The following is a 26,700-nucleotide window of genomic DNA, read 5'->3' on the forward strand; positions in this document are numbered from 1 at the left end:
AACACACTAAAATTACATTTTTAAAACTTTAAAACTGTTTAACATAATTATGAATAATAAAAAGGCAGGAATATTGTTCCAGAATAAATCAACTTAGTGTGAGGACCCACTCATTTTAGTGGGTTGGAAGGGGCTGGTCCTCAGATTGGAGGTTTTTAGAGGAACACTGAAGAGATTAGTGATCAAAATTCTGCTTTTTTGTGTTTATATTAATGAATGAAGTGTATAATACACTTAGAAGCTCAAAAATGTGTTTTTTCATGGTATAGGCTCTTTAAAACTTTGCAAAGATGAATTATGTTGAACAAACGAAAGAAGCAGAAAATGACGGACGTTCCGTTCTGAGCTGCTTTTAAATCTAAACTGTTTTTCTGAAGATTAAATTGATCGTTTTAGAGCCAAACTGTCCAACAAAGCTGCTGAAAGTGTACAGGTGTGTTTATCTGTATTTATGGTTGAGCACAAAACACCAACATGACTGTGGATGTGTGTCTTATATTCTAATTAAGTCAGGACTAATCCTTCTAAATTGGATTTATTTATGTCTAGATTTGTATTATTTGTGTTTTGTTGACCTGAAATAAACCAAATCCTTTACTAAACTCCTCAACAGTGAACGTTTCAGACTCTCAGACCTGGGGGCACACGGGTGTCGGTATTGCGCCCTCTTGTTGACGTGGTCGACGTAGTAGACCCCGAACTCGGCAGACTCCACCTTCTCCCAGCCCGGGGGCAGCCCCTCCCTCTCCAGGGGGTGGCTCCAGTGCGTGGTGTTGGTGTTGTGGTCGATGAAGTACTTCCTGCCGCGGATGGTCCAGTCCACCGTCCAGCCGGCCGGGAGGGGGAGGTCCTCTCCCGCCAGGCTGGACAGGTTCCCCAGAGACTTGGCCTGGATCCGGCCGATGCCTGACGGAAACAAACAGTTATTCCCAAAAACCGACGCGACTCCAGGGAAAACTGGAATGTTTCCTCCGTGTGGGAAAGCGGCGGCGAGGCGGCGTGACGCAGCGCCTTTCTCTGGTGAATAGCAGGAAGTGGGAGCGCGGAGGACAGGAAGCTCCTTCAGCACTTCCTGTAGCTGTCCGGTGAAGGTCAGCCAGGAATGTGACAGCTGGGGGGGGGTGGGGGGTGGAATGCGGTCTGCAGGAACGCGCTCCTCCTTCACCTCCTCATCATCATTCCTAACCTTTTCCACAGAAAGCTGCAGATCCAGACGCCTCGCAGGAATTTCATACGGAGGAGGAGGAGAAGGGGGGGGGGGGGGGGAGGAGGAGTGAGCCTCCTAAAGGATTTTTCTCCTCAAAACCAAATCAAAGAAAATTCTACTGAAATGAAGATCTCTCAGGTGGTGCTGAAAGAAGTTCATGTTTGATCTCAGGAAGGAATCCGGTCGTCTCTGCGGCGTCGATCCTTCAGGCTGCGACCACGAAAAAAAACAAGCTTTGACCACGAGCGAGTCTTCTCCAAACATCAGCAGCAAACTGAGCATGTGCAGTAAAACGCTGCGACCCCGAAGCTCAGCTGGAGGAAACGAACCAATCAGAACCTTCAGAAACAAGAGATCTGAAATAAACACTTCTAAAGGGTTTGGAGGATCTGCTGATCTCTGTGATCCACCTCCAACGAAGCAGATGATTGGTGAGATCTCATCCAAAGATCATAGATCTGAAGGAGATAGATCCTTTGGATCCTGGCTCATTGAAACATAGAACAGAGGATCATAGATCCGTGGATCTTAAATCCATAGATCTGTGGATCATAGATCTAAGGATCATAAATCATAAATCTGTGAATTATAGATCTGAGGATAATAGATAAATGGATCATGGATCCATTGAATCATTGAGAAATATAGAAGAGAGGATCATAGACCCATGGAGAATAGGTCAGTGAATCATAGATCTGTGGATCATAGATCCATGCATCACACGTGTTTTGATATGTGGGTCATAGATTAATGGTACATTGGATCATATAACAAAGGATCACAGATATAAGCATCACAGATGTTTGGATCATTTGGGGATCATAGATCCATTGATTAACGTACAAAACAGATCCATGATTATAGATATATATCTATGGATAATAAATAGATCATAAATCTGTGGATCGTAGATCATCGATAGTTTTGTGGATTATAAACCATCAAATCATAGATCTGTGGATCACAGAACAGTCAATCTTCGTTGGATCACAGACTATCAAGTCATAGATCATTGGAATGATCCTTGACTCATAGATATTTGGATCATAGATGTTGAAATTATCTCTTTTTTACACCAAAACCTGCAGTAAATCCACCAGATCTTCATTCTGATCGTCTCCACTCTCCTTAACCCGTCAGGACCCACAGAAACGCCGTTTACCTGAGGGGGGTCGGCTCGGCGCCGGGGGGGTGTGCTGGTGAGGAAGTCTCAGGAAGTTGTGATTGCCGTGGTCAAAGTATCCGTGGTCGTCGTGGAAGCGCTCCGCCGCCCTCCGGGGTCGCTGCTGCTGCGGGCTGTCGTAGTACGCCTCGGGGGGGTAATAGAAGCGGGCCGCGTCTCCGTTCTCCGACATGTGGCTGACGTCCGTCAGGAAGGACTGGGTGGAGCCCCGGTAATCGTGGGGGAGCTCCCCCAGGCTGCGGGGCAGGTAGGGGGGCGCCGACATGCGGTGGCTCTCCCTGCGGGCCACCTCCTGCGGCGGCCTCTGCGCCGGCGCGCGCAGGACGCTCTTCGACCGAGACGCCACGGACTCCCGGCTGGAGGCAACGGGGTAGGAGGAGGGGCCCAACTCCGGCGGGGGGCCGTCTGTTCGTCTGGGAATGGTGGGTCCATGGCGGACGAATGAGGGCATCAGGTCTGCAGGAGAAGACAGAAACCAACGTAACAACTGAAGGACACGTTGGTGCTACATCGATTAATATTAAGGTTTTAATGAATACATGTACACTAAAGGAAACGGTTTCATCAGCTCAGATCCTATAAGATGCATATTTTCAGTTCCATTTAAACTCATTTATTGGTTATTTAAAAAGAACCAGAACAAGTTCCACCTTCATTAAGCTTAAATCAAGATCGTTTTTAACAAACAAAATGAACACATTTGGTAGCAAAATCCTCAAGATTTAATCCAAATTTACCTTAGATGATTCAAATATTTAAAAGAATCTGTTAAGATGACTTCGATCAGGGGTGTCAAACTCAACCTCAGAGGGGGCCAAAATCCAAAACACACCGTAGGTTTATTTAGCTTTACTCTAAAACGACATTTTTAAAACTGTAACAGTTATAACTAGATATATAGCATTACCTGCAATAATGCTAGTGTGAATGCTGTAAACTGAATTGAAAGCTAAAAACACTGAAGCTGATAGCCAGCTAAAATATTAGCTAAAAGCCAAATTAGCCTAAAAAACTAATAAAAAAAGGGTTAGCCAAAACAGCATGTAGCTAAAAAGCTGAACTTCAAAATAGCCTGAAAAACAACAACAACAAAAAAACCTAAATTAGCCAAAACAGCTAATGTGTAGCTGAAATATTAGCTGAACTTTTAGTCAAAATACCCCAAAAAGCTAGCAGAATGCTGATTTATAAAGCTTTAAAAATGTAACTTTTTAACATAAATTTGAATAATAAAAAGTCAGGAATATTATTCCAGAATAAATCAATTTAAACCTTAAATAACTTTCAATATTTTACTCTCCATAAAAATATATTTTGTCAAAATTATACAAGTTAGAAATGAGCACAAGATAACATCGGGTCATTAATACCATGATAATAAAAGGATCTGGAGGGCCGGATAGAATTACTCTGAGGGCCGGATCCGGCCCCCGGGCCTTGACTTAAATTCACACATGTGCCTTTGAAGTTACATAATAATGTCAAGAATGTAAATATTTCTACAGATCAGATCAGATGAGATCAGATCAGATGAATCAATGATTCTAGAAAAACTGGATCAAAACATTTTCTCTTTCATGTTCATTAAAAACAACTTTCATTGAATATGCTCTAAATTTAGTTTGTTTTAAGACCAAAAGTTGTAAATGGTTTAAAAAACACTGAATTAAAGTCGTAATTGTAGAAGAACATCTGCTTTGATCAAAACCAAAGTTAAAGAAGTTTCTTCGTCATCAAGGAACACTGACGTCATCAAAGTGACTTTAGATCTAAAGTCCGTTTGATGCTCCGTAAGCGGCTGGAGTTTCATTTGCGACTTTTCTGCTCAGAAATCCAGAATGAATCACGAAAAGATGCGCAGAGAGAAAAACCTGAACTTTTTCTGGCGTTTTTCCGCAGATTTCAGAAGAACAAAAAGCGCGCAGCTTTTCGGTCAGACGTCAAAGTTAAAGTTTCTGACGTAACTCCACGAGTTTCTTTAGCGGGACTTTGGTAAAGTTAATTATTGTTTTGGTGTTTTCGCCTGAATTCGACAGGGATGCGCGGACAGATAGCGGCTAACCCGAGCGGCTAACCCGAGCTAACTTGTTGCGCTTACTTCGGAGGAGCGGCGACGTCTCCTTCTTCACATACTTCCCGTGGACCTCGGCCGGTTTGGACGCTTCGTTTTTACTTTTCTTTCGCGAGAGCATCACTCAAAGCTCGGAGCCTCAAAAGCGCGGCGCTCTGAAGTCTCCTCCGACCCTGCGACCGTCCCGGTCGCTCATTTTTCCGCTCCGGTTAGCTAGCAGCTAGCTAGCCAAACTGGAGCCTGTGGGAGACGGAGCGGGATGCCGCCGCGGCGCCATCCCACCGCGGATCCTCCTTTCCCGGCTGCTGCCTCTGAGATCCTCCCCTCTGTCGATGCGCCCCCCGCTGGTGGTTCAGGAGAACTGCAGCTGGGATTTATACAACGTCCCTGTTGATCGATCTGCTTTATTTCAGGCATAGATTGTGGACAATACAAGAAAAAAAATCACACAAATGGTTCAAAATAATGAAAAGCATTGATTAAAAAATAAAGAATAACAAGCAAAAACACTCAGCTATGTCATATTTGATTAATGTAGTAATTATTACCTGAAGACAGGTAGAATTTGATTTATTGCCGGAAAGGAATTGGAAAAAAAATGAATTTATATAATCCCACCCCTTATATAATCCCTCTATAAAATGTAAAAAAAAAAAAAAAAAAACGGAGGGAAAGAAAAATAAAATATGAAAAAAATGTAATCCAGAATCAGTAAGGTAAATCTTAAAATGACATGTTAGAAATTTCACATTTACTTGCTAATACTAAACATTACAGTTAATTTCTATTTTTTTTTTCTTTAAATTGTTTTTTTATTCCTTTTTATTTATAAAGACCTCTGGTCCTCATTAAATAAAATGTCCTTTTATTTAAAAAGTGGATCTGATTATAAAGGTTTAACAAAATGTCGTGGTGTGCCTTTCAATTCATTCACAAAAGGTATATTTATTTAGTTGTTGATTATTTTTTCATAAATATGATTAAAGAAAAAAAGTCATTGTTTTTTCCTGGTGATATAATTTTTATCCAATCACATTCAGCTACATTGGGCAAACTGGATCATCTGTTTCAGAGAACTGGACTGGGGCCGGACTGTATATAAAGAACTGGGCAGAGTGAGTGTGACATCAACCATAGAAAAGGACGTACTTTCTGTAGCAGCCAAATGAAGTCGATTCCGTCGCCATGTTGGAACCAGGCGTCCTCAGTGAGCTGTGATTGGTCCGTCGGTCTGAGTCTACGTCTCGATGTAACCACTGTCTTCAATCAGTAGAGAGCATGTGGGAAGGCCACGCCCCTTCCACTGAACGCGGATTCGTGTGAATCTGTCAAAAGCTTCAAGCCTTCGATTTGAGTTTGCCTACTTATACTGAGGCTTCTGATTGGTCGGTTTATAACGAGCAACAGAAAATATTTGAGTGTTTGAATCCTTCATCTTTGAAGGTCTGTAATGCATTTCAGTGTAGATTTAATACAGAATCACGCCAGCCTGACACCAACAGGGATATTTACTCCTGGTTCTTCTCAGATTTATTTTATGACTTCAAACCTCGTTTTTCAGCTTTAAACATTTGTGTGAAGCTGAAAGTCAAACGCAGCTGAATTCTGCAGGAGAACCACAAACATCATCACTTCATTTATTCCCGTTCAGACTCCGACCTTCAGCCTCACATTTTCCAAACATCTTCATTAAAGTTTATTATTGCATCTCGACAGTTTTTAAAGTGTTTCATAAATAAAGGTACGTCTGCATGATCTCATTAAATAAAACCGCTAAAACACGTCACGAGGATTCCTCCGCTCCTCTTGGACGGACGTTCTACCATTAAAACAGATCAGATCCCACGTGGACGTCACGGTCTGCAGGTAAAACGAAGCCACCAATCAAACGTCAGAACGGCTTCGACTCTCGGGTCAGACGCCTTCGGAGCTCCGGGTCATTTGTAGCTGTAGGACGGGGCCGGGTTCAAATCCCGGACGATCTTGTTCAGGCTGGAGATCTTCTCCTCCAGCAGGTAGTTCTTCTTCTCTGCGATCTTCTGCCGCTGCTCGGTGATCTCCAGGGCTTTCACCAGCTGAGCGTTCTCCACGTACAGGTCTTTGATCAGAACATCCGCTTTGCCGTTCTTGTGCAGCTGGAGGAGAAAGACAGAACAATCACAAACCTTTAAAATACACAAAAGTCAAAGGAATCTACAGTAAAAAAGGAGGAGCGTTAGCTTCAAATATAAAGTCGTGCTTTAAGAAATACTTGGACAGAATAAAGTTCATTTTTTTAACTTGGAAACAAAAGGTAGTTTTTGTCTCCCTCTTCTGGCCAGAGGAGGAACTACACATTCAAGAATAATTAAAGTTTATTTGTTTTTATTGACAAAATTTGTTCTTTTTCCTTTTGGAGCATTGAAATCTAAACAAATAGAAAACTAGAACAAAGTCTACACAGCAGATGAAATATATATATATATTAAAATAATAATACTATATAATATATAAACATAATACCAAAATAAAATAATATTAAAAGGCATTAATCCAGATGAACTGATAAACAATTTAAGAGTTTTATAGCTTTCTTATTTTGTATTTTTTGTAGGGATTTATTCAAAAATCATGAGATTATTTTTGAAATATGAAAAATGTGGATTCTCTTTCAGAAAATGACACGTATGGATAAAAAATGTACCTAAAACTACAAAACAAACTGAATATTTTTTCCTTTTTGATAGAAATAAATTGAATATTAAGGGTTGTAAACGTGGGATTATGTTTTTTGTTGTATGAACATTTAAACTAAATTACAATCATGAAACTGGTGCTGTTGGCTGAATTAAAAGAGGTTCTTTTTCCTGGGATTTCTCAGAAAATTGTTTTCTAGTTATTTCCTAAATTATTTTGCAGAGATAAACTTTTGTCCAAACATGTTTTTTCTTGTAGAAAACCAATTTGTTCTGTCAAAAATGTTTTCTGTAAGTTTTCTACATGTGGACATCACATGAGCACTGGAACATCACTGTATAACTCCAGTCCGTCTGGGACAAACCAGTTTTCCATGACTGAATCCTTGTTTTTGAGCTGACCTGATCCTTCAGCTGGGACACCTTCTCCTTCAGCAGCAGCTTCACGTTGTGCAGCGACAGCTCGATCTCCTTCATGCGCTCCTCCATCGCCCTCATCTTCCTCTCATCCTGGAGAGAAGACCACAGTCCTCATCAGGACCAGAACTCCCCGGAAACCCGTCGGGAATGAGAGGTGGAGACAGTTTCTCTGGAGGGAAAGCTTTTATTTATTGAAGGGATTTCATTACATTTTTAAAACCTACAAAAATAAATAAACATAAATAATTCCACAGTCTCGACAAACATAAAACATAAATAAAAGGAGGATAAAATAAATGAAGAACTCCAGCAGCGACACACAACCACAGATAGGGGGCGCCGTGACGGACGCAGAATCACAACCCAACAGGACTGAAGCCGAGACCACAAACGGGTCCAGAACCCCGACGGGTTTCCAGACGGATCCAGAAGTTCTTTCTCAGAGGACAGCACCCTGTGGGAAGCCCCTCCCCTCCCCGTTTGACTCCGCCCAGTCTCATTATTCCAGAATTCCCTTTGGAAATCGCAGCAGACTGGGTCATCGAGTCAGATCGATTCAGTGCGCGTCTGACCAGGACTGAGGCGCCGCTATAACCCGCCGATCCGCCGGCAGCCGTCTGTGTGAGCCGCCCGCTGCGCCGCCGCCGGCTCCTGGAGACAAAGGAGGCACACTTGACCAGAGCTTCTCCACGTGGCGGTCAGGCCGCACGCCACGTTTAACCACAGAGACGACCCGAAGGACACGAGGATGACCTGGAAAACCGTTGACGTTTTTTTACATCCATGAAAATGGGAAACGTTCAGAGTTCGGGTCATGTGACTCAAAGAAACGGGCGGGAAAAGATTCTCTCAGAAAGAAAAGATTTTTTCACATTAGAAAAGCCGTTTCTTAAAGATCAGAATCAGAACCTCTAAAGCGGACCAGAAACCAGACGAGGATCAGCATTAACCAGATGCTGCCGGATCAGGATCAAACAGGATTTTCATCATCTTCATCCAGAGTCTTCCTCCTCTTCACAGCGTCTGCAGGTCCTCTGGATCTGTGTTTGAGGCTAAATCATGACTCAGCAGATCCTGGCGTCGCCGGTTCGGATCGGGTTCTGATTCCAGCAGAAAGAGGCGGGTCTCTGAAGAACTTCCTGACGTCTGAAGGTTTTCTCCTCTGGATCAGAAAACCAGTTTGTCCCAAAAATGTTCTCAGGAGCTTTTCTGAAAAACCAGAAAAGCAAAAACTGGATGAAGGAAAATGAAGACCTGAGACCACCATCCACAGTCCAGACTGGAGCCTGGACTGGATCTGAACCAGATTTAAATCTAAACTGAATCTGAACTGAATTGAACCTGAATTAGATTTGAATTTGATGGGATCTGAACCAGATCCAGATCTAAATCTAAACCTGATCTGGATCTGAATCTGAACAGGATTTAAACTAGATCTTAACTTAACCTGGACCTAAACTAGAACTGAACCTGAATTAGATCTTAACCTGAGCTGGATCTAAATCTAAACCACATCTGGACCTGAACCTGAACTGGATCTGAACCAGTTAAACTCCAGAATCGTTTGACTTCAGACGTTTATTTGATTTAAAATGTTTTCATTAAAAAACAAATTGAAATAAATCTTTCTCATCACTGTAAACCCTCCAGCTGAAAAGCATCCGATCCAAACGGCTTCAGGAGTTCTGATGAGTCAGCAGGAACGGAATTCAATCAGCAGCTCCAACAGGTGGAGGAGAGAACCAGGAGCAGCAAAAACTACAGGTAAACGGGGGAGGGGGGCTCAGGACGTCACCTTCAAGTCTAGAACGTTCTTTGTGACAAAAGTAGAGGACTCCTCCTCTGTGAAGGCTCCTCCTCTGTAAAGACTCCTCCTCTTTGAAGGTTCCTCCTCTGTGAAGACTCCTCCTCTGTGAAGGTTCCTCCTCTATGAAGGCTCCTCCTCTGTGAAGGCTCCTCCTCTGTGAAGGCTCCTCCTCTGTGAAGGTTCCTCCTCTGTAAAGACTCCTCCTCTATGAAGGTTCCTCCTCTGTGAAGGTTCCTCCTCTGTAAAGACTCCTCCTCTGTGAAGGCTCCTCCTCTGTGAAGGCTCCTCCTCTGTGAAGGTTCCTCCTCTGTGAAGGCTCCTCCTCTGTGAAGACTCCTCCTCTGTGAAGACTCCTCCTCTGTGAAGGTTCCTCCTCTGTGAAGGCTCCTCCTCTGTGAAGGTTCCTTCTCTCTAAAGACTCCGCCTCTCTAAAGGCTCCTCCTCTCTAAAGACTCCTCCTCTCTAAAGACTCCTCCTCTCTAAAGACTCCTCCTCTCTAAAGACTCCTCCTCTGTAAAGGTTCTTTCTCTCTAAAGACTCCGCCTCTGTAAAGGCTCCTCCTCTCTAAAGACTCCTCCTCTCTTCGTTCCATCTGAGGAGCTTCTACTTCACCAACAAGATTCATGATGATTTGAAAGAAAACCAGATAAAAAGTGACAGAAATGACGCCGGCGGCAGGATTTCATCTGAAGCCGGGTCGGTACCTGCAGGTTCTCCGGGTCTTCACCGCGATGTCCTCTCTGGACTCTGTGAGGAGACGGAGGCAGAAGTCCGACCAGCTGAGCCTGGAAGGACTGGAGATGAAAGGAAAGATCAAACGGACGAAGAGAACGAATAAAAACACTAAATATGAAAAATGGAAACAATAAAAGTTCAACTTCTTTGTTAAAAAAGTAAAAATCTAAGAGCAGAAATGATGAGAAGTGAAGCTGAATTCTAAACGATGTTGAACAAAAATAAAAGCTAAAATAATCGACTTAAAGCTAAAACCAACAAAGAGTTTCTGAGAGTTTTCTGTTTCAGGTTTCAAAGTCTTCTAAGGAGCTGAATGAAAGTTTCTGGGAGTTTAACAGAATCTCTGTGGCTCTAAACAAACTCGACGGAAACCGTTCAGAACTTCAGAACTTCACGGATCACCTCCAGCAGCTGTGAGGACAGACGAGACATCTGAGCTTTCAGAGCTTCGTTCTCCAGACGAAGATCCTCCAGAGCCGAGCTGCAGCCTCCTTCAGCCTGGAGCCGGAGGGAGGTTCATGGAAAACAAAAACACAGGTTCAGACCTTCAGATCTGGACCTTCGGATCCAGAACCTTTGGATCCGGAACCTTCAGATCTGGAACCTTTAGATCCAGACCCTTTAGATCCAGACCTTTAGATCCAGACCTTCAAATCCTGAAAACTTCAGATCCAGACCCTTCGGATCCAGACCCTTCGGATCCAGAACCTTATGATCCAGAACCTTCTGGTCCAGACATTCAGATCCAGACCCTTCAGATCCAGAACCTTCAGATCAGGAACCTTATGATCCAGAACCTTCTGGTCCGGACCTTCAGATCTGGACCTTCACATCCGGACCTTCAGATCCAGGACCTTCAGATCCAGACCTTCTTGGGCCTCAGATCCCGTCGTGGACCGTGGTCGTACCTGCTCCCGTTGCACCTCCAGCTCCCGCTTCAGCGCGGCGTTCTCCTGCTCCAGCGCCTTCAGCGCAGACGTCTGCCCGGCCGGTTTGTGTTTGCTGAGGGTCAGGACGGCGCCGTCCAGCTGGTGGATCTGAGGATCAGCGGCAGGCGGGTTTTCACGTCTGCAGCGCGTGACGGCGACAGGCGGAGGGGGCGGGGCTTACCTTCTCTCTGGCCTGCAGCAGCTCGTTTCGGAGGCCGCGCGCGTCGGCCTGCAGACGCTCGTTCTCCTGCCGCAGCAGACGCTGCTCCTGCTCCTTCAGCCGGACCGCCTCCTTCTTACCGTGGCTCTGCAGACCGCCGGTGTGCAGCGCTGCTTCCAGGGAGTGGTTCTGCCAGCAAACACACAGGTGAGTTCTGAGGGGGAGCAGCGGCGAGGAGGAGGGACCTGCAGACAGAGCGCTCACCTTCTCCTGAACGTGGAGCAGCTTCTTGTGCAGCAGCGCCACCTCCCGTTTCAGGGAGTCCTTCTCCTGCTGGGAGCCTTTTAGCTCCGCCTTCAGCCGGGTGCTCTGCCGCGTGGCGGCCTGGAGGTTGTCCTCCACCGCCTTCACCTGGAAGGTAAAACCAACGTCCAGTTATGAGGAAACAGCAAAACTGAAGAAAGCAGGTTTGGGGAGGAGGTACCTTCTCCTGAGCTTTAGCCAGCTGGTTCTGGAGAACCGCCGTCTCTTTATCGGCGTTCTGGCGCTCCGCTAGGATCTGGCTGAGCCGACTCTCCATCACCTCCATCCTGGCGGCCTGGAGAAGGAAAGCGTCCTTCATGACGGCGGCGGGAGGATCTGCCGGACAGAGACGAGGCTCACCTTCTCCCGGAGCGTCTGGGACAGCTGCAGGTTCCTGTCCTCCAGCTGCGCCGAGTCCTCCAGAGCTTTGGTAAGCTCCGCCTCCAGGGCCGACACACACGCCGCCACCTGACACAGAGCGGGCTCGGTTAGCAAGACGCCACAGCGGGAGGAGACGAGGACGCCACGCCCCCCGCTCACCCTGGCGTTCCCCTCCGCCGGAAGCCCCTCCCTCCTCTCCTCCAGCTGCAGCCGCAGACTCTCCAGGTCAGCGGCGCTCTGGGCGTTCCTCTCCGTCAGAAGGCCGTTCTCGTCCTCCAGCTGTCGGCTCTGCAAACAGAGATCCAAAGTCAGAACGTCGACGGTTCTGATCAACCAAACTAAAGTTTCTGGATTTCAATTTATGGATTTAAATTCATGTTTGTGTTTTTTATTCATAAATATGGCGTCCAAAGTGTGTCCAACAACAAACATGATTCTGTTTATAAGTAAATAGTTTGATGAAGATCTAAAACGGTTTGAGTTATTAAAATGTTTTTGTTTGGATTCTGATCGTCTGATTGATCACTTGATTGATGGTCTGATTGATCATTTGATTGATGGTCTGATTGATCATTTGATTGATCGTCTGATTGATCGCCTGATTGATCGTCTGGTTTATGGTGTGATTGATCATTTGATTCATCGTCTGATCGATTGTCTGATTGATCGTCTGGTTTGTGGTGTGATTGATGGTCTGATTGATCACTTGATTGATGGTCTGATTGATCGTCTGGTTTGTGGTGTGATTGATGGTCTGATTGATCATTTGATTGATCGCCTGATTGATCGTCTGGTTTATGGTGTGATTGATCATTTGATTTATCGTCTGATCGATTGTCTGATTGATCATCTGATTGATCGTCTGGTTTGTGGTCTGATTGATGGTCTAATTCCAGACAACTCCAGGCCTCGAGGCCCGTGCTCCTGCATGTTTTCCCACATACCTGCTCTGGCATGTTCTGATTGGCTGGACACACCTGAACCAGGTGATCAGTCATGAGTAGAGCTCGGATATCTGGACGTCATGAGGACAATGCGGCCCTCGAGGCCTGGAGTTGCCTATGCCTGCTCTAATTGGTCATGTGACCATCGGATCCTCCGGTCTGGATCCTGACCTGTCTCCTGAAGCTCTCAGCGGCTCTCTGGGCCGCAGACTTCTCCTTCTTCAGCCGCTCCAGCGTTTGCCTGGAAGCAGAAACGGTTGATGAGGAACCAGAGGAGGCCGAGGAGCCGTGACCTCTGACCTCTGGCGGCTTACAGCAGCTCCTCCTGGCTCAGGTCTCCTTCCTTCAGAGCGCTGATCCTCTTCCGGAGGGCCTGGTTTTCCTGAGCCAGACGGCCGGCTTCGGATCTGGAAGAAGATCAGAAGAAGATCAGGAGAAGATCAGGAGAAGATCAGAAGAAGATCAGGAGAAGATCAGGAGAAGTTCGAGGATAAACAGAAAAATCTGACGTAAAAAAACTTTTTTTCTAGAAAAGGTCCAGAGATCTATGGAGGGCAACCACAGCGGGGGAGAGCGGCAGCAGGTCTACGGGGGGGGCGGGCCGGGGTCTAGGCTCCTCCCTGTTACCTATGCGCTCGGGTCTGCTGGCTCAGCGAGTGGGCGTGGTCCTGCAGCTGCGCGATGGATCTGCGCAGACGGAGGTTCTGGCTCTCAAACGCCCTGCAGCTGTCCTCCAGGCTGGACGCCTCCTCCGAGTCAGCAGGAGGCTCCTCCAGCTCCTCCAGCTCCTCCTGCTCGCTCGGCAGCAGGAGGAGCCGGGAGTTCTCCTCATCCATGAGGAGCTGATCCCGGGAATCCTGGAAGAGTTTCAGCTTCCGCTCCAGCTGAGCGTTCTGCTCCTTCAGTTTGAGGTTTTGCCAGATGCAGTCGTCATGCTGGACCTGGAGCTCCGCCTCCTTCGTCTCCAGCTCCCGGAGGTGCTCCAGCAGGAGGAGCATCTGGACCTTCAGGGTGCAGTTCTCCTCCAGAGCTTGATGGGACGTTTGGGCTTTCTCGCTGTGGTGATCCAGCAGGTTCTCCAGGATTTCCGTTTTCTGCCGGAGCAAAGCGATCTTCTGGTGGAGGAGCAGGTTCTCCTCCTGTGAGGAGCGACACAGAGCCTGCAGTCTGAGGAGAAGGTCCTCCTGCGTCTCATGTGCACATTCCAGGTGGTTTCCATCCACCTCAGCTTCCTCCCCAGAGTCCTCCTGGAGGTCACGCGTCTCCTCCGGCGAGGAGGCCACAACCACAGTCTCATGATGCTCCTCACCTTCCTGGGGAGACCTCCCGTCCGCCGCGCTCTCTGCTTCAACAACTACTTTGTTTTTTGAGGTTTCGGCATAAAAATAAACGTCAGGAGATCCTGAGCAGCGATCACAGGACCCCCGTTCCCACGCTTCCTGGTAGAGCTCCAGGCTCGGATTCGGAACGACCTCGGCAGCAGAAACCCGGCTCTCCTCCGGCAGGATGTGGTCTTCATCACGTAAGGTCTGAAAGGCCTCCTGGTCCACATCTCCTGCAGAAGTGGAGGGAAGAACCTCCTTCTCGGTTCTGTTTTCCAGCGTTGCTCCTTCAGCAGGATTCAGAACCCGTCGCAGCTCCTCCTGCAGCTCTCCTACTCTCTCTCGGAGCTCGTCTCTTTCTGCTCGGAGCTCCTCAGCATCTCCAACGTCTTGAAACCGTTTCAGGTCCTCCTGCAGCTCCTCCTTTTCCACCGTGAAGTCTGCGGCGGCCTGCTGGAGGAGTGTCTCCAGCTCCTCCACCTTCAGCCTGCAGGCGCCGCGCTCGGCCAGCAGCTCCGCGGCGTGCCGCTCGGAGCTCCTCCTCTCCTCCTCCAGCTTCTCCTGCAGCTCAGAGATGCTCTGGAGGAGCTGCTCCCGCTCCCGTTGGAAGTTCTCCGCAGTCTGGCTGAGCAGGAGCTGCGTCTGCAGAGCTTCACCGTCCGTCTGCGTGAGGAGGAGGTGCTGCTCCTGCAGCCGGCCGTGGAGGTCGTTCAGCTGCATGCTCAGCTGGATCTCCGTGGTCTGAGCTTTGCTTGAGGCCTCCTCCAGCTCCTCCTGCAGGAGTTTGTTCTCCATCCTCAGCGCCTCCTTCTCTGCTCTGTGAAGGCTCTCCTGCTCCTGCGTTCTCCTCCTCTCCTGCTCCACGGCCTCCTCCATGGCTGCTCTCTGCTCCTCCACAGCTCTCTGCAGCTCCTCCTCCCAGAGGAGCTTCTGCTGGAGCTGCTCCTCAGACAGAACCTGCAGCCGGTTCTGGTAGTTCTGCTCCAGCTTCAGGATGTCGGCTCGGAAACGCTCGGCGGCAGATTCCTGATCGCAGGAGAGACGAGCTTCCAGGTCTCTGATCCGCTGCGTGAAGCTGCTCTGCACCTCCTTCCTGCGGAGCAACAGCCCTTTCTTTTCCAGAGGAGAACTCCTCAAACCGGAGCCGCCACAAACGGTTATTCAAACGGTCGACTCATCGACGATTATTTTTCTGATTAGTCCACTAATCGGGTCACGTGAAACCGTCTTAACCATCATTAGCTTTAAACTACAAATAAAGACAATTAAGATGATTAAACTTTATTAAACCTCTAATGAATCCTGCAGCTTCTGTCCTTCACTAGTTTATGGGATTAAAACAAGATTAGATCAAATGAGGTCCGAATCTGAAACAAAGAACTATTTTTCACTAAAATAGTTCTCACTGACTCAAATACAACTAGAAAAGTCGCATTAGCTGCAATAACGTTTGTTCATTTTTCGGCTTTTCCCTTTCGGGGTCGCCACAGCGTAACAGCACCCACTGCTTCGGATCAATGAGTTTTTACGCCGGATGCCCTTCCTGACACAACCCTGTACTTGAGGGGCACAGGGACCCAGTTAGGCAGCAGCGTCAAGGGTCTAAGGACCCAATCTGGGTGGGGATCAGTGGACAACCCTGGGAATCGAACCCAGGGCTCCTTAGTGGCAGCCCACTGAGCCACCAAGCCGCATTACCTGAAGTGATGCTCGTGTGAAAGCTTTTTGCTGAAAGTAATCGCTGAAGATGCTAAAATGAAGACGCAATTGACTTTAATTACTGAAGAGATTTGCTGTAAATACAAAAACTATTTGTAAAATGTTACATTTGCTCAAATACTGGAAATTTCGTTAAAACACTATGAAAGAGTGTTTAACTAAATGTATGAAAAAAAATGTAGTAAAGTTGCTTAAAATCCGTAATACAAGCCAGTTTGGAAAAATATCTCGTGTTACTTAAATATGAGCTAAACTCCAAAGGAGCCTAAAATTCCTCAGCAGATCGGTCTGATTAGCCAAAAATGTTAGCATGTTGCTAAAATATTAGCTAAACTGCAATGTTTTTTGAAAATTACTATATTTTTTTTTTTTATTACTATAAAAAATGGTAAACATAACCATGAATATATTTAAGGGTTTGTTGCTAATCTACTTAAAACATTGAAATTTGAAGACTCTCTCATTCATTTCCCATGAGGAATATTTTGCTCAATATTTCAAAAACTATAAAGTTTATGCAGTAATGTCCTGAAGGATTTGATAACAAGATTACTGAAATCTCTGACGGAGTGATTGAGTTTGTGCTGAAAAACGTACGGAAAAGAGAATCACTTAAAAAGGTAAATGTTTTGGTGCTGAACTCACAACTTTGTTCAACTTCACTACAGTCTGACTCCATTTAACATAAAGTAGCAACTAATCGACTTTTAAATTAGTCGATTAGTTGGCGACTATTTTACGAGTGGATTGGTGGCGGATTCGTCGACTGGTCGTAGCAGCTCGACCTCCAACCAAACCTGGGAATGAAGCGGATCCCAAAGCCGGACTCACCTCTCCAGAGCCACGTCGTCCCGCAGCCTCTGCAGCTCGCCGCTCAGCGCGCTCCGCTCCTCGCCGTGTTTGACGCTCAGCTCCTTCACCGCCTCCCTGTGCCGCGCCTCCATCCGCTCCTTCTCCTCCGCCGCCTCCTTCTCCATCCGCTCCTTCTCCTCTGCCGCTTCCTTCTCCATCCGCTCCTTCTCCTCTTCAAGCTTCTCCTTCTCCTGGCTCAGCCGCTCCTGGATCATCCCTTCGTAGTCCTCCTCCAGCTGCAGCTTCTCCTCCTCCCACGCCTCCCTCAGCCTCCTCTCCTTCTGCTCAGACTGCTCCTGCAGCTCGAGGATCCTCCTGCGCAGAACCTCCTCATGATGCTCCTCCAGCTGAGCCCGCTCCCTGTCCCACGCCTCCCTCAAGCTGCCCTCCTTCTCCTCCTGCTCCCTGACCAGCCTCAGCATCTCCTCCTCCAGGAGCTCCTGCAGGGTCTCATTCCTCTGCTGGTCCAGCCGAGCCTTCTCCTCCTCCCACTCCTCAGTCAACCTCCTCACCAGTCCTCCTTTCTCCTCCTCAAACTTCACCTTCACCTCCTCCAGTCTGACTCGCAGGAGGTTTTCATGGGTTTCTTCCAGAGCTCCTTTCTCCTGCTCCCACCCAGCTGATAACCTCCTCTCTAGCTCATCCATCTCCTCCTGTAGCTCCGCTCTGGCCTCCTGCAGCTCCTCCTGCTCCTCTTTCAGCTTCCTGATCTCCTCAGCATGCTGCTCCTTCAGCTCCTCCATCTCACTGAGAAGTTGGAGTTTCTCCTCCGTCCGCTGGACCTCCAGGATCTTCAGCTGCTCCTCCAGGTCTGCAGAGACCCGCAGCGCCTCCAGCAGCTGCTGTCTGAGCTGCTCCTCTTCTCCTCCTGCGGCCGGCTTTGGCTCCACATGCTGGTTCTGGTTCTGGACGCTGAGCATCTCCTCCCGCAGAGCTCTGAGCTCCTGCTGGTACCGAAGGCTCAAAGACGCTTCCTGCTCCTCATGAACCTCCTGCTGCTCCTCCAGCCTCCTGTTGAACTCATTGACCTGCAGCCAGAAAAGAACAGCAGGAGTCAGAGGAGGAGAACTTCCTCAGGTTCTGCCGTTAGGCTCCTGATGACCTCTGACCCCCGCAGCTCCTTAAACTCAACTCTGAAGAGAAAACGACTGAAAGGAGCAAAATGATCAAATAACTGAAGAAAACTATGAAAAACACTCAAAATAAAAGCTGGTAAAAACTGGAAAATGATTCTGAAACGTTTGAACACAAAGTGACTCAATAAAAACAGATTAAACATAACGAGCTGAAGAAAAAATTAAAAGATTATCTCAAATTCTGAAGATGTAACACATTAACGGTTAACTTGACAAATAAAAATGTCAAAACTGTTTGTTATTGTGAAACTGACTTTAAATGCAGGAAACATGTAAGACAAGGAAAACACGAGGAAATAAGAATGATATAAAAGTTAAATTAACCAACATAGACGAGACTGGAAACGACAAGAACGCTGCTAACGACGTTAATGAAGCTAAAGTAACTGAAAAAAGATCTTTAGTAAATTCACCAAAATATGGTTTAAAAAAAGCTCCAAAATATTTAAAAACTAAGACGAATGGCTGAAAAACTCAATCAAAATTTTAAAATAGGCAAAACTTTTCTAAAAGAGTCGTTTTTGGACGTGTAATACAAAATAGAACAACAAAAATGCTAAAAAAATAAAAACTGCATTTAAGGCATTTCAATATTCAAAAATATAAATCCACAGAAAAAGTCAAATTTATGCTCAAATGTAAAATTAGTCTGAAAATGAAGGAAAAAAGTTCAAATGCTGTTATTATTATTTATATTATTATGTTCTTAAGTTGCAGCATGAAATGTTTTTTGCTTGAAATAAACTTAATAAAACATAAAATACAACAATTTCCACCAGCACAGATATCTTTTGTTAAGTGTTAAAAAGCTAAAATAAATAAAAAATGATGTTAAATTTGTTGGCCAGAAAATCTAAATCAGTCAGAACATAGAAACTCCAACCAAGAGTTTAAAATGAGGCCAAACAGGAAGAAGCTGAAAGTGAGAAACAAACGGAACCTAAAAACCTTCATGATGGAGAAACATCCAAACGTTTCCTAAATGCTGATTGGACAGAAGAAAGCTGGACCCTGACGTCACCAACAGGAAGTCATCGTCATCTTCAGGTCTCTGCAGCTTCAGACTCACTTTGACCTCCAGCTGGTGGTGAAGCTCCTCCACCTGCAGGAGGTGCTGCTCCTTCAGCCGCTCCAGCATCATCTCCGCCTCCAGGCTCATGCTGAACGGCTGCGCCTCCTCGGAGCCGATCCCTGCAGACAGTCATCGGTCAGGAACAGACGGGAGTTCTGCTCCATCAGCGGGTCTTCAGGTACCTGGGTCGGACTCCATCCCCGGGCTTTGGCTCTCCAGCTCCTCGGACAGAGCTTTGTGGGGGTGGGCGTGGCCTTTGCTGAGGGCGTGGACGTCCTGCAGCTCCGACTGCAGCTCATCGATGCGGTCCTGCAGCTCCTGCAACCGCAGCGGGCGTTAGAGGAGGAGAGGAGACGGCCGGACGAGGAGGCGCAGTCGGACCTACCCGGCACTGAGCTTCGTAGCCGCGGCGCAGCTGCTGGAGGCGCTCCTCCTGCAGGAGGAGGTCCGCACTGCCGGGCTCCAGCTCTCCAAACTGAAGGAGCAAACGAGCAGAAGAATGATCTGCAGCTCAGTGGACAGAAGGTTCTGAAATCCCATCATGCAGTGCGGCGAGCACCTTGTCCTTGCTGAGGTTCTCCAGACTCCTCTGCAGCTTCAGAATTTGGCTCCGAGCCTCCTCCAGCTTCTCGGCGCCGTCCAGCAGCTCCGTCTCCAGCCGCCGGTTCTCCTGAAAGCCAACAGACGGTGGGAGTGGAGGTTCTCCGGGTTCACAGAACCAGCGCCAGCGTGGAGCCACACCTTCAGAGAGATGGACAGGTGGTCTCTGAGGAGAGACTCCTCCTCCTTGATCTTGGCGAGCTCCGCCTCCACCTCCTCGCGCTGCAGAGCGGCGTGCTGCTGGATCTGCTCCACCTCCTTCCTCAGCTCGGACCGGACCGAACCCAGCCTCTCCTGGTGCTCCTGCTCCAGCTTCCTGCAATGCAGTCAGGGATCATTGGACCAGCCAGAAACCCGGTCCGGTTCTGCCCTCAGAGGAGAGCCGTTCTCCAGCAGCGCCTCAGAACCGGTTCTGGTTCTGCAGGAACCTGACAGGTGAGGTCAGGTGGGTCTACCTGCAGAGCTGCCAAACCCTGATTGGTGGATTTGGATCAGATGATCTGTTCTTCCACGGCTCACCTGAGGTTCAGGCTGTTCAGGCGTTCGATGGCGGCGTGACGCTCGTCCACCTCAGAGGCCAGCTGAGTTCTCTGCTTCTCCGCCTTCTCCAGGTCCGATCGGATCTTCTCCTTCTCCCGGATCTCTTGCTCCACGTTCTCCCTGATCTCAGAAACCAGAATCTTCATCAGATCGTCCGGTTGGAGGATCTGGAGGATCCCGAGGATCCCGAGGAGCGGGGACTCACAGCAGGTGTCGGATCTCCGCCCTGAAGCTGGCCAGCGCCGCCTGCAGAACCTCGCTCTTGGCGCCCAGAAGCTCGCTCTCCAGCGCGGCGGTGAGGTCGGCGAGGTTCAGCTTCCCGTCCAGCTCCAGATCCAGAACCTGAAACCAGAAACGTTTTGTGTCGATCCGTACAGACGCAGCGCTGGCTACAGCACGCCGCCGTACCTGCAGGATCTCCACGCCGTTCTCCACCCCCTCGTCCATCCAGGCTTCCAGGACGCTCTCCACTGCAGCGTGGCCGGCGCCGTCGTCCAGCCAGGAGAAAAGGGGCGTGGCCGTACCGCTGCAGAAAGCAAGAATCCTGCGGCCGCCTTCATCAAAAGACTGAAACCAAAACATTCACTCCGTCTTTTCTCCTTTGACGACAAAAATGGGTGGAGCTTAGAGAGGCTGACCTGAGTGGAGTGATGGCGTTTGAGCTGCCTGTACGGCGTGGAGGCCGACGGCGTCGGCGGCTGCTGGCGGGTCACGAGCCTGGAAACAAACTCCTGGACGTCCGTCTGCTCGTCGGGATCCAGGAGGGCGTCGGCGCCGAGCTGGGACGGAAACACGGAGAACAGACACCCGGAAGCTTCCGTTAAACCGAAGAGGTCGTGTAGAAACGTTACCGTCTGCCGGTTTGGACGCAGAATTTAGAAACTGACGAGCCGCTCGATCACACAAGAGATTCATGTGACTAAACTCAGTTTTTTCCCATGATCCTCTTGTTTCCTCTTTGTAGCATAAACAGCTCAGAGGCTGATGGGAGGTTGTGGGTTCAAAACCACAATCAGGCCACAGCTAAGAATCTAATTGGAACCAGAACCTGAATCGTTCCAGTTCCTCCTCAAAGTTCAGAGTTTCATCTCAGCCTCAGAGTGGAGAGAAGACAAAAATCCTTATTTATTTTTATTGAATTAAATCCTGAAATTATTTAGATTTTTTTGTTTTCTTCCATCTAAAACCATAAAAGAGGCAAAACTTCAGGTTTTCTGTTTTTCTGTTTGCTGGTTGTTTTATTTTTTTAACTCTTCTAGAAAAAAATAAAAGAGAAAAGAAATACGAATTCGATCGAACAGATCTCCAACAGTAATAGTAGAATTAATGGACAGAATTACAGCTGCAATAGATGACAGACAACATGCAGTTGAAGGAGCTATTTGCATTACGCTAAAATTGCTAAAGGACTTAAGATTGCAGAAAGTGCACAAAGAATTTGAAGAATTTCTTTAAAAATAAATTACAAGAAATTTAAAAATGTATACAAATTATGAATTAGCCCCAAAGTTTGGTCGATGTCAAAAAAGAAAGAGAAGTCAGCATTTTGCTAAAACTTCAGCGTAACTCCAAAAAAGACCAAAAATCCTTAGAAGGTGCCAAATTAGCCAAAATAGCTAGCACATTGCTAAGATTTAACTTAAAAATAGTCTTAGAAACCTCAGTATATGCCCAAAAAGATAACAAGATGCTAAAATATAATCTTAACTCCATGGATGACAAATTAATCCAAAATGTTAGCATGGTGACAAAATATTGACTAAACTCAAGAATAGCCCAAAAACCTTCAGTAAATCCCAAATTAGCCAAAAAAGTTAGCATGTTACTAAAATATTAGCTTAACTAAGAATTAGCCCAACAAACCTCATTAAATGCTAAATAAGCCAAAAGCTAAAGTGTTAGCTAAATTCATAATTAGCCTTAAAAGCCTCAGTAGCATTAATGTCTGTAACAAGATGAACGTCTTCATACCAATATTTAATAGGGTTTAAAGTGCACAAAAGTTTTCATGAAAAAAATCGCACAAATTTCATAATTTCTTAAAAATCGTAAAATTTACGAATAACAAAAATACAAGCGATGATGTTCTTAACGAGCTGAAGTGTGATTCTATTTTTAACGTCCCAAAAAGTGTCCCGAAGAAAAATAAATAAGACAGAAACAGAATCACTTTAGTGTGAATGTCTACAAAACAGTCACATTATTACTTAAAAAGTAAAATAAGCAAAAAAGAACTTTTGTTTAATATCAACTCTTTGCGTATGTTATTCTTTTATTATTCCTTATTTGAATTATTGTACAGACGTCTGGAGAAGCTGATTCCACGTCTGAACTCACCTCCAGGCCCAAATGCTCACACAGAACCAGCAGCTCGGACCGAGCGGCACGCCCGTCCCACGCCACCCCCAGCTCCTCGCAGGCGTGTCGGAGCTCCGCCTCCAGTCGGACGGACAGCGGAGCGACGGATCCTCGCGGCGTGCTCGGCCCGTCCGGGTTCCACAGGTGCATCTGACCTGGCGGCGAGAACAAAGCCGACGGTTGAGTCGAGCGCCGCCCGTCAGCGGCGGAGAACGGAGGGAGGAGCCGCCGCCTACCTTCAGCCTCGAACTCCTCCGAGCTGTTTTCCTGGGAATTCCAGCGCTGCCGGAAGAATGTGGGAAATGAAAACAGAGACACGGATACAGAAAATAATCCCAAACTACTGAAAACAAGCAACTCGACTTTGTTTTTGAGTGGAAACTGAAAACTCAGAAAAAAATCCAAAGACAGAAAAAAATGTCTCATTTGGATCTGCTGGAACTTCTGGAAAAAGGCGTCCTTTGTTTGTTTGTTTGTTTGTTTGTTTGTTTGTTTGTTTGTTTGTTTGTTTGCGAAATGTCTGTTTGTCAGGATTATTAACCCCTAGAGGTTATAATCTGATGTTTGTGTGTGGATTAAACGAGGACGTCAGCAGACGGGTGGATGGAGACTTTAGAACACACGTGTCAAAGTCACGGCCCGGGGGCCGGATCCGGCCCTCGGGTAATTCTATCCGGCCCTCCAGATCATTTTATTTATTGTTATTAATGACCCGATGTTATCTTACACTCATTTCTAACTTGTATAATTTTGGCAATATATATTTTTATGGAGAGTAAAATATTGAAAGTTATTTAAGGTTTAAGTTGATTTATTCTGGAATAATATTCCTGACTTTTTATTATTCATAATTATGTTTAAAAGTTACTGTTTTAAAGTTTTAAAAATTGTCATTCTGCTAACTTTTTGGACTATTTTAGCATTTACTAAGATTTTTTAGGCTATTTTGGGGTTTAGCTAATATTCCAGCTACATGCTAGCTGTTTAGGCTAACCTACGTTTCTTTTTTTTTGGTTTTCTAGGCTAATTTAGCATTTAGCTAACATTTATCTGGCTATCAGCTTCAGCTTTTTCAGGGTTCAGCACTAGCTTCGTCATCGACCAAATGCTATATATCTAGTTAATCATTATGTTCAAAGTTTTAAAGTTTTAAAAATGTAGTTTTAGAGTGTTTAATAAATCTTGATCCTGTTCGGCCCGCGTTCAAAGGTGTGTTTTGGATTTTGGCCTCCTGTACGATTGACTTTGACACTTCTGCTCTAGAACGTTCTCCTAAAACCTCTGAAGGATTTCTGCTCCAAACAAACTTTCTGCATGTTGAGGATTTTCTTGGGTGGGGTGGGGGTCCGGCAGCTGTGACCCGGGGAGGGGGGCTGTATTTAAATCCCACAGTGACCATCTTTTGTTAGCGGCGCCCACAGTGAGGGAATGAGGAGCAGATGGGAGTCTGAAGTTCTCCTGCAGACTGCCGGCAGCCATTGTTCTGCTGCCTCCCCCCACAGCATCAGCTCTGCAGCCCCCCCTTCCATCTGCTCCAGAGGCTGGTCACGGGGGGGTGTTGTGATGCACGCTGCACGGCGCCATGGAAGCAGGAAGGTTCAGAAAACTGAAGTTGGGATGGAGTTCATTAAAACTCGTTTCTGCTTCAGTCAAATCCAGACAAACATCTGAGCTGATTAAGAAGGGTCCTGATTGGACCAAAGAGTTCAGATTTGTCATGAAAAAAAACTAAGAGCAAAGAGCTTTGCGTTTGCAATGTTTTTTTAATTCTTGCTTTCATAAAAAATGTTTGTACGATTGCAGCACAAACATTTTTAGATGCGTAGTGTCTCATCACGCTTTTATGGAGGGATTTTTGTGCCACCATATTACAGGCAAAAGTCACGGATTTGAGATCAAAATTTTCTAAGTTGCAAACAAAATTTAAAGTGCTAAGAAAAGAAAATCATAATTTGCAAATAGAAATATTCAATATTTGCTTTAAAAACGATTTTTGCGATTACAAACGTTTTTAGATGCGTAGTGTCTCATCTCGCTTTCGGCCTATCTTTGATTTTGCGTTCAAAAGTTTCATTTTAGCGTTACGTTTGTTCCACCCCAAACAGCCTCCTGATTGGTCTAAATTCTATCCAATCAGGTGTCTCTGCCTCGCCACGTTTTGGTGTGGCACAAACAAAATGCTGAGACAAAATTTGGAATCAAAGATAGGGCGAAAGCGAGATGAGGCACTACGCATCTGAAAGCTTTTGTGTTGTAAACAAAATATTTTTTGAAGGCAAAAGAAAAAGTATTTGAAAGCAAATATTAAGCATTTTCATTTGCAAATTATTAAGTTTTCTTCTCAACACTTTACATTGTGTTTGCAATTCAAAAATCTTTGACCTGAAATCTGTGACTTTTGCTTGCAGTATGGTGGCACAAAAATCCCTCCATAGAATTCAGACTTCCAGAGAAAAGGATTTGACCGACAGAGCAGCAGATGGAAACGTTTCTGCTTTTCTGGATCATTTTCAGTCAATTTGACCCCAAATCAAACCTTGGAGTGAAAACAGACGCTGAACACGAAGCAGAAGAACTTCTGTAACGAACAGCAGCTGAAGGGAACCCGACGGTGACCCCACGACCTTCCCACCGTGGATCTTCCTGCAGGACCGCCGTCCTCGAACGGCGCCGCCTCTGCTCACATGTGGATAATCTGATGCTGGCGGCGTTATTTACAGACACTTCTGCGGCATTACACAACCCCGTTAACTCGCCATCGCAGCTTTTACTCCACATTTCAGCACGCTAAGCGGATTAACCAGGAATAACGCCTCGGCCGTGGCTGCTGAGTAACGGTGCGTTCAAGGACAGCAGGAGATAAGAGAGGCATCCGAGTTTGTCTGGAGACCTCGGAGGCTTTACCTCGCGCTTCCTGGGAACTGCCGAGTCATCGTTGTCCTCCAAACCCCTCTCTGTCGAGTTCGTGTCGGGAACGTCAGGAATGCCGGAGGCGGGCTCCAGGAACTCTGGCGTGGAGCGGCGGCCGTAACGTTTGCTGCCCTTCACAAACTTTGGTTGGATTTCAGGAGAAGCTGAAATGAGAGGAAAGAACTTCAGATTAAACTGAATCCAGACTCTGAAGATCCTCAGAACCGACAGGATCAAAGTGATCCGCTGGGTTTCTGGTACATGAGGAATCCTGACGGATTCGCTCCAGATCCTCCCGGATCCTGAACTGTCACAGATGGAAAGAAAAGAGTCAGAAAACAAACAAGGATCGGAGCAGGAAGAACATCGGGATCACAACGACAGGAACGTTCCAAGAGCCGGATCCTCAGGTGCAAAGTCTGGAAAATGAAAACTCCAGACCAGACCACCCGGAAGCAGAATTATTCCGGTTTCTCAGAGAAAAGTCTGGGATTCTGCAGCTCTGGTTTGGTTCTTGGATCTCGGAGATCGGCTGCATGTGGAAGTTTCTCATCCGGATCCAGCAGAACTCCAGATCGAGGTTTGCTTCGGCAGATCAGCAGCATCATAGGATAAAGTGGGCGTCCGACCTGACGTCATTCGGAGGAACCAGGTGAAGGAAACGTTATTCCAGAGGAACAGAAGTTCTTCAGAGCTTCACAAACCGCTAAGTCTCATCAGTTAACCAGCAGGTTTTACCGCTTTATAAAGTCCACAAAGAAAACTGGACCCAGAGCAGACCCCTGTGGAACACCAGCCCAATATAAGGAGAACTAACAGGATAATGAAGCATGAATAGTTATGACTGATGACTTTCAGTTATACTTCGTTTCTGTGTTTTTTTCTAAAGAAATTACGCACAATGCTTCCTAACGTTTCCCCTGGAGGCTTCACAAACACACAACACTGTTTGTGTTCCTGCATGACAGTGCAAACAGCAGAAGCTGCTGAGTCGGCACAAAGACGCTCCGCTTCAGTTCACTAAGTTGCTCCAGGATCTCATAAAGCGTCCAACATGAAACTCGACACGAACAAACCAAACCCGGAGAAGTTTCATTCTCTTAAAACATTTCTTTGATCTACTTTATATTTCTTTAATAAAAACCTCTAAAAGTTCTTTTCTCTGCTCCGTTTCTGCTAAATCCTGTAACCAGAGATCCATCACAGATCAGAACTGTAACTAGTTGGTTCTTTAAAGAGTCTTCGGTCCAGGACCTTACCTGTGGGGGGCGGAGCCTCCTGCTCCTCCTGAGCTCCCGGGAAGGCGGCGTACAGAACCTGAATCAGCGCGTTCTTGAACTGCTGGAAGTCGACCTGCAGGAAGACGGAGAGCTTCA

At 46.6% G+C, this 26,700-nt stretch overlaps 2 protein-coding genes across 6 annotated transcripts in view; both read right to left on the reverse strand.

Annotated features, from left to right (window-relative positions):
• The window catches only part of sav1 (salvador family WW domain containing protein 1), an 8,072-nt gene extending 2,972 nt beyond the window's left edge, over positions 1-5,100 (reverse strand). The window contains exons 1-3 of the mRNA XM_024275569.2: positions 4,489-5,100; positions 2,370-2,846; positions 636-906 (exon numbers count right to left, since the gene is read on the reverse strand). Coding sequence (XP_024131337.1) covers positions 636-906; positions 2,370-2,846; positions 4,489-4,582 — 842 coding nt within the window. The 5' untranslated portion in view covers positions 4,583-5,100. The remainder of the gene's footprint in view (positions 1-635; positions 907-2,369; positions 2,847-4,488) is intronic.
• Positions 5,101-5,964: 864 nt separating this feature from the next.
• Positions 5,965-26,700, reverse strand: part of nin (ninein (GSK3B interacting protein)) — a 24,457-nt gene continuing 3,721 nt past the window's right edge. Inside the window, exons 3-28 of one of the 5 annotated variants that reach the window (XM_024274980.2) lie at positions 26,584-26,677; positions 25,319-25,488; positions 22,651-22,696; positions 22,394-22,569; positions 20,695-20,835; positions 20,465-20,623; positions 20,262-20,398; positions 20,036-20,176; positions 19,658-19,832; positions 19,476-19,586; positions 19,302-19,391; positions 19,099-19,234; positions 18,914-19,035; positions 16,688-17,736; positions 13,130-13,222; positions 12,987-13,056; positions 12,031-12,159; positions 11,851-11,958; positions 11,672-11,785; positions 11,452-11,598; positions 11,209-11,376; positions 11,007-11,135; positions 10,501-10,596; positions 10,068-10,157; positions 7,539-7,646; positions 5,965-6,596 (exon numbers count right to left, since the gene is read on the reverse strand). In XM_024274980.2, the coding sequence (XP_024130748.1) occupies positions 6,399-6,596; positions 7,539-7,646; positions 10,068-10,157; positions 10,501-10,596; positions 11,007-11,135; positions 11,209-11,376; positions 11,452-11,598; positions 11,672-11,785; positions 11,851-11,958; positions 12,031-12,159; positions 12,987-13,056; positions 13,130-13,222; positions 16,688-17,736; positions 18,914-19,035; positions 19,099-19,234; positions 19,302-19,391; positions 19,476-19,586; positions 19,658-19,832; positions 20,036-20,176; positions 20,262-20,398; positions 20,465-20,623; positions 20,695-20,835; positions 22,394-22,569; positions 22,651-22,696; positions 25,319-25,488; positions 26,584-26,677 (4,197 nt within the window). In that variant the 3' untranslated portion in view covers positions 5,965-6,398. The other 4 variants (XM_036209867.1, XM_036209868.1, XM_036209870.1 and 1 more) reach the window with 4 other exon arrangements.

Source organism: Oryzias melastigma, linkage group LG22 (genome assembly GCF_002922805.2).
Source record: "Oryzias melastigma strain HK-1 linkage group LG22, ASM292280v2, whole genome shotgun sequence".
Taxonomy (NCBI): Eukaryota; Metazoa; Chordata; class Actinopteri; order Beloniformes; family Adrianichthyidae; genus Oryzias; species Oryzias melastigma.